Genomic DNA, 7,772 nt, shown 5'->3' with positions numbered 1-7,772 from the left:
ATCTTTCAGGGGCCTTATTTAATCGCTTACATTACTCAAGATCTTAACCATCCCTAAACATGCGTCTAAAACTGTCATTTGGAGCTACAGTCAAATGAGTCAACAGAAAGAAGGCTCAGTCAAATATCAACAAGTCGTACAATTTATCAATTTACTACGGTGGTATTTACTATTCCACAATGTTCAACATAATGTTTTTTTTTTTTTTTTTTTTTTTTTAACTATCGTCAATACATATACAATATAAAAATACAATTATCTAATTTTGAGTACAACTTATACTCTTGTACACTTACGTCAAAGTGTGATTTTATTGGTCAAAATAATATCTTTGGTGTAAATGATTTATTTTTGTGATTCACATGACACAATTATTGACACATGACCATTGAACATAGCTTGGGTGTCGGCTGTGAGCAAGTGGTTCCACCAAAAAAAGTACCACAAAGAAAAAAGAGATGGAAATGAAAAACATAAGACCATGGTCATCTTACATGAAAATGGAAGTGTTGAAAGTCAGTTTTGTTCCTTGAAGAGTTACCCTCCTAAAAGAGTCATACCATGTATTATTGTTCATTAAATGCAAACATCCAAAAATCTCTTAGGCTTAGCTGTCACAATCGAATTTATTAGTAAGGGTATGTTCTCTATAGCTTAATTTCAATTCAACTCCAATTAGTTCAGTTCAGTTTTTAATTTCCTTCTCTCATAAACAATTCATTTCAGCTCTATTCAGTTCAGTTTAGTTTAGTTCCTAATTTCCTTCTCTCATAAACAATTCATTTTAGCTCTATTTATTTCAATTCAATGGACCCTAAGTGGTTATTAAACCTATTCATACCTTTTTGGCACCCTTTTCAACTAGCCTAGCTACTTCATGCCACCATTCCACCCCCTCTCTAGCTCTCTAATGTCTAATCTGCTGTGGAAGCTTCCTCATTATTAACATGTACATGGTACAATAGAAAATTAAGATTATTAGATTACCTAGGTAGATAATTTATCAATGTAAAATCAATAATCTATTGATTTGTTACGTTCGTTTTTAATATTCTGCTCACAACTGTTAGTTTTTGTTTCTATGAAAGTTTGAATAAGGTGATTAAGTAATAATGAAAAAATAGAATAAAGTAAGATACATTGAAGAAATTATAGGTTTGAAAATGTAAATGAGGCTAAAAAAGGGTTGATAAAGTAAATGATTGTGAAAAGGGTTGATAAAGAATGATAATTTGGTTGTATTTTAATTGTACATATTTCCACTTTGGTTGTCCAAAATTCCATCATTCTTGCTTAAGAAATTATAAATATCATCCTATATCAAGATATATTCTCCGATTTTTTTTTAAAAATAAAGTATCCTTGTATGTACGCAGTTGTGTTTACAATAGCAAACAATTGAATGATTGCAAAGTGAGTTTTTTAAATACTACATTTGTGGTTTTATATGCAACATTATTTGGGTATCCAAAAAAAAAAACTCTTAGAATATTCAACTTTAATTTAAAGGATATTTTGGATTTTAACACTTACAAAAGGCTGAAAATGTTTTTTAACACCCCCCAAAAAAAAACTTTTATTTTAACACCTCCCAAAAATATAAAAGTTGGAAGTTAACACCAAAATCCATCTTCCGTTAACAGAACTGTTAGTGGGGCCCACCCCAACGGATATATTTTTAAAAGATCTGTATATAAGAACCATTCTTCCACGATTCTTGCACGATATATAAGAACCATTCTTGCACGATTCTCCCCCAATGAACGAAATTGTTGTTCTTATTGAATAGCAGCAGCGCATTGCATTGTTGCACGATACTTGAAACAATTCTTTCACGATTCTTCCACGATTTTTGAGAAGAGGAACAGATTGAAGCTGCTGAAACAGGTGAGTGCGGTCAATTGTTCGGTTGTTTGGTAATTATGGTTTAAATTCTCTTCAATTATTATTTGCAATTGTTTCGTACTCAGATTAATGGTTGGATTATGTTATGTACGCATCTAAATGCCCAATTGCGAAATTAGGGTTCGTCAGAAATTGAATTTGGGGCTTTTCGTATTATGAAATTAAAAATGAATTTTGTTGCTGTCAATGTTAATTCGTCAGTGTACAAATCTGACGAATGTGACTGTCGATCTAAAATTGATGCAGATTATGTCGTTTGTTAGCTCTTCCCCTCCTGAGGCCAGAAAATGTAAGTGTGGTGTGCCAATGGCCAAGCTCACTAGCTGGACAAGGGAGAATCCAGGCAGGAAGTTCATATCATGTAAGTTTTATGACCCAATAACAGAAACAAGGGGTGCAAAGCTTTCGAATGGGTTGATCAACCTGATGGAACAGATTGGCAAACAGGGGTTATCAACAACCTGTTGTTGGATAAGAAGCTGCTAAAGGGTGAAGTTAATGAATTGAAAAGGGAAGTTGATGAAATCAGTGGCCAAAGGAGGTGCCTACTTAATGAAGTTGATAATTTGAAGATGAGATGCAAGGCCTTGAACGCTGACAGGAAGAGAATGAACAGGGAGTGCAATGAAGGGAAGGTGTCTTCAATCAGCTGTTTTGGTTGGGTGGGCATGGCCATTTGTATAGGTTTGTCAATGGGTGTAATTTTCCTAATGGCTAGGGGTGTGTAATAGTAAGCTGTATTAAGTAGTTATAATTTCTTGTAATGACTTGAAGTGTTATAAATATGTCTTTTAATCAACCTATTTATGCCTTGTCTAAGTTCCTATTTATGCCTTGTCTTTTAATCAACCTATTTAAACATGTGAAACATTAAAACATGGGAAATATGTGAAACACTAAGATAGTTCAAGTACAGGTTGACAAAAGAACCTTACTTCAACATGTTTCAATGGCAATCAAAGCCATGCAACCATTACAATTCAATATCTAATTTGTTCAAATTTGTTAAGGGAAGCCACTAAAAAACTAGCAAGTTACATAACCAGTCATGAGTACATAATAAAAGTTTGAAATTGTTCAACAGACATAATGTTTGATATCCAGCATGAGTACATCACTGAGTAAGGTTGTTGAGGGATTGCAGCCTGGCCCTTGTTACAACACCTGTGGCTGTTGTAGGCTGACTTGAGGAAGACCTTGTCTTTCTTTTTGGTTGGCTTGAGGCAGGCTGACTTGAGGAAGGCTGAGCTGAGGATGGCTGACTAGAGGATGGCTGAGCTGAGGAATGCTTAGCTGAGGAAGACTGTGGCTGTGGGCGCTTGCTGAATGGCAGACAACCTTCTTGCTCTTGAGGAAACTTTTTGTTTCCTATGCTGTTTGGTCCAGCCCCAATTGCACTCTATGACATGCATATAAAAATAAAAAGTCAATGGAAAAGACACATACATATATAAAACAAAGGGGAGTTGGTGTAATGCTTGTGTTACCTTTTTAGCAGCCCTAATCTCTTTCTTCTTCCTCTCCTCCACCATCCAAGGAGTGTTCAGTGGGGGTCTGCCTGCTGACTTTATCAGCTCTGTAGCTGGTGCAGCAGGTACTTTGCAAGTCTTGGCATAATGCCTATATCCCCCACAGTTGCTGCATTGCTTCTTCCTCTTGGTACTTGCCTGACCACCTGAAGAAGAACATTCTCCTGGCTCAAGCTTCCTTTTTTTGCTCTTTGGTCTCCAGGTTGCACCTTAACAGAAGGGGGTAGTGGTTCCCTCATTCTGACTGTCTCCCAGTGCTTTGGGCCAGGCATTGGTTGGACAGCTGGTTCATAAGCAGACCTGTATGTGTCCATGGTATAGTATGGGTCAACAACAGCCTCTATGTCACCCCTCATATCCAATATGCAGGCATAAGCATGAACACATGGAATGCCAGTGAGTTCCCAATGGTAACATGTGCAGGTCTCCTTGTCCAAATCAACCAACACCTGGTCATCCTTCAGCTGCACCTCAAATGTATTCCCTCTGGATGGCTGCACCACACAGGACCTAGCCACAAAGTCTATCCTCCCCAGAACATGCCTCACATATGGCACTAAGTTGTGTGTAATTGTTTTTGAATCCTCCCACTTTTCATTATTCCTGTTCATAATATACCTCCTCATCCATTCCATTTGGGTGAGGATAGGTTTATCTCTGGCAGGCCTAATGACTGCATTGAAAGTCTCACACATGTTGTTCAACAACATGTTGGACTTGCAGTTTGGTGTGAATGCATGTCTAGACCAATGGTGGGGAGGAATGTTGATTAAATACTCATATGCCTCTTCATCGAGGAATTTGATAGACTCCATGGCAATTTCATGCTCAAACTGACATATAAAAGCATACCAGAAATCACACCAAGCATATACAAGCTAACCAATATAAAAACACACCAACAGTCATATAAAAGCATAGGCTAGCTTCAACAATCAATAAACTTACAATGGTGGTGGCCCTAGCTGCTCTCCAAAACAGCTCCTTAAAGGTTGATCCAGTGAAGTTGAGCTTGAAGTTAGCCCAAATATGCCTCACACAAAACCTTTGCTCAGCTTTGGGAATAACATCAGCCATTGCTTTAATCAAACCCTACCAAATGCAGACAAAAGTATAATCATCAGTCAATCACATACATACACATGAAAACTTAGAAATTGAACCTAAATAGTTAAGAGGGAAACAGAAGCATTACCTTTTGCCTGTCAGACATGATGGTCAGCCCAGCTCCTTGATCATGTGTGAACATTGACATAAGGGATTCCAAGAACCAACCCCAAGTTTCCTGGTTTTCAATCTCCACTGTGGCCCAAGCTAGAGGAAACAAGTTGTTATTCCCATCCTTAGCAACTGCCACCAGAATTTGCCCAGGAAAGGCACCCTTGAGGTGACAACCATCCAACCCTATTAAAGGCCTACAACCCTTTGCAAATCCATCTCTCAATGGCCTTAAACAGATGAACATCCTCATGAACAATGGTGGCTCTGGCCTGTCAATACCATCAACAACAACATTGCACCCTGAACCAGGGTTGTACTTCATCACAGCTTTCCCATAATCCCACACCCTAGCATACTGCTCCCTAGCTGAACCAAATATCAGTAGTTTTGCCCTACACCTAGCTAGCCATGCCTTATAGTAACTCACATCAACTCCTAAATCATTCAAAATCCTAGCCCTAATCTCCTTAATTCTCCAACCAGGGTTACTCCTAAACTCTTCTAAATACCTCTCTGCTATGTATTCAGCAGTAAGCATCTTGTTCTTCTTTACTCTGAAGCAGGAATGGTCTAAATTCAAGGTTTTGATTTGCCAAGTTTGCTGCTTAACAAGTTTTGATGCAAACACCTTGAACTGACACTTTACCCCCCCCACACATGTACAAGCAGGCATTCTACAAGTGTAGCTATTGAACTCACAGCCACATCTATATCTACACTGAACTGTAATCCTTTTACTGTCATTATGCAAGTAGTAAACTCATACCTGTTTTGAATGGCATGAAGTCTTAAGGCCCTCCTCAAGACTGAAGCATTACTGAATTTCTGATTTAACTTCAACTTGATTGGGTTGTCAAAGTCCACATCAGCATTAAACCAAGGAGCATAGTCCTGTTCCTCATCAGATCCACACAAACTCCTTGAATCATCTGAATCAGCATCACTTTCTGGATTCACCTTCGGTTTTCCAACATCCAAATCATTTCTCAACTCTACTCTCTTATCTTTGCCAACCCTGTCATCTACTGCACTCTCCAAACCTTTCCTAAGGCTCTTGTTCACTTTGGCCAAGATCTCCTTTGACCCTTCAATATACCATTCCTCATCCCCTTCATCAAATTCTTCTTCACCAGGTTCCCAATCTTGTCCCTCATCACTCAAATCTGAACTTGAATAACCAGATCCTTCACATCCATCATCCTTTTCTTCATCAAACCTCAACACTTTAGCATTAGCTGAGGCTTTCCTAGGTGGACTCTCCTCCCTTTGTTCAGTTTCTGTCTTCTTAAACCTAGGGCTCCTCCTAATAGTCGATGTATTTGAACTTTCTACCTTCTTATCCTTTTTTTTTGTCTTTGCAGGATTGGGTTGGGCCTCTTGTATGGGCTGACTAGGAGCTTCTGTTGTTACAAAAACCTCAACATACCCCTCTTCATTTACTGTCTCCAAAAGGCCCTTAACCTCTTCACTGTTAACTAGTTCCCTTTTCCCAGTGTTAAAGGTTTTCCCCTTCTGCCTATACCAACAGCTGTAATGCATAGGCACATCCATATCACCATTAACAAAACCATGAATTGCAGCTGTTCTAATCAAATGCACATCCAACTTAGATACTTGAACCTTCCTCTTCCAGTAACACCAACCACCACACCAACACAGCAGCTGCCTGTTTTTGGTTACTCTTTTAGGGACAAAAGCACCTCCCACTCTAAGGCAGATGTCAACCAAACTATCCTTGTCACCCATTATCTACCCACCAGTGAAAAACATATAAAACATATTAAAAGCCATGTAACTATACATGCACAATACGAATAAACAAATCCATCACAGCCACACAAACAAACACATAAAAAAATTGAAAATAAACATATACAAGCCAATGTAGGTGCTCAGTAACATAAATTAATCAACAAACCACACTTGCTAGTTTAATTAACAATAAACCACCTTAATTAATCTCTACTTTCAATTACGAAATCCAATTAACCTAAGTCGCATAGTCAGTTACAGAAATTGATTTATCAAGGCTTTCCTACTGTGGTCCCAAAATTTACCCTAATTACCCAATTATTGCAAGGTTTACAGCAATGAAGCACCAGTAATTGACGAAATTGCTATCAAAGGAGAGCAATTTTACCTTATTTTCTGTGAATTTCAAGCGGCTTTCGCACTTTTGTAGTTGAAGAAGATGATGAAGAAACCCTCCTGAGCTTATCTTCTCCAACGTTGACACCACCCTACACTCCACTTCTCAGCCAAGATCTCCTTTGGTTCAAAAGCGAAATCAATGAAGGTTCAGAAAGAATTCAATGCAGAAGGTTGCTGCGAATTCAATGAAGAAAGAAGTTTCGTGTTTTGCTGGGTGAAAATTGAAGTTCAAGCCAATTTGTGGGACCCACGTTAAATTTCCGTGACGGAAATCGTTAACTGGTGTTAACTTCCAACTTTTATATTTTTGGGAGGTGTTAAAATAAAAGTTTTTTTTGGGGGGTGTTAAAAAACATTTTCAGCCTTTTGTAAGGTGTTAAAATCCAAAATATCCTAATTTAAACCTTCTCACTCAACAAAGTTACCAAAATATCCTTGAATATCAATTATCAATTGACCAAAATTACACTTGATATATCGTTGCATGTCCATACCAATTATATACAAGGGTGCCCTTCTTGTATTAAATCTTTTTTTTAGAACTTTAAAATTAACACATATCTCTATTGAAATCCTATCATACTCTATGAAAACAAATTAGAGCACCAAAATTTTAAGTGAAGAGCACCAGATTCGATTTTCTCAATCTTTGAATATCACTCATCACACAAGTAGAACCTATTCCTATCCATCCCACTCTAAAAAAGAAGACCAACATTATTCCTATTTCCCTTAAAAGTTATACACAAAGTTTGAGAATAAATTTTTGGTCATACTAAAAATATGGTGTATATATAACATAAAATGCAAATCAAAAATCAATCCTAAAAAGCAAGACATTACAAGGACAATTCACCTTTCTGTTGATGGCTAGGGAAAGACATCAGAAAAATAATTGGCCCATATTTTGGAGCGCATGGTAAGGCATTGATGGGGCAGTACACAACAAGTATCTTTATTTGTTTG

The 7,772-nt window shown here is 37.6% G+C and overlaps 1 protein-coding gene across 1 annotated transcript; it reads right to left on the bottom strand.

Annotated features, from left to right (window-relative positions):
* Nucleotides 1-3,475: 3,475 nt before the first annotated feature.
* LOC110696888 lies at nt 3,476-5,396 on the bottom strand. The gene is made up of 3 exons (XM_021874219.1): nt 4,630-5,396; nt 4,383-4,526; nt 3,476-4,267 (listed from the first exon to the last, which is right to left on the bottom strand). Exons 1-3 carry the CDS (start codon nt 5,326-5,328, stop codon nt 3,476-3,478), a joined length of 1,635 nt encoding a protein of 544 aa, XP_021729911.1. The 5' UTR covers nt 5,329-5,396.
* Nucleotides 5,397-7,772: the final 2,376 nt, after the last annotated feature.

The sequence above is a fragment of the Chenopodium quinoa genome, unplaced genomic scaffold, assembly GCF_001683475.1.
Source record: "Chenopodium quinoa cultivar QQ74 unplaced genomic scaffold, ASM168347v1, whole genome shotgun sequence".
Lineage (NCBI taxonomy): Eukaryota > Viridiplantae > Streptophyta > Magnoliopsida > Caryophyllales > Amaranthaceae > Chenopodium > Chenopodium quinoa.
Note: the sequence above shows the minus strand (reverse complement) of the source record. Positions and strands in the feature narration are given on the sequence as shown.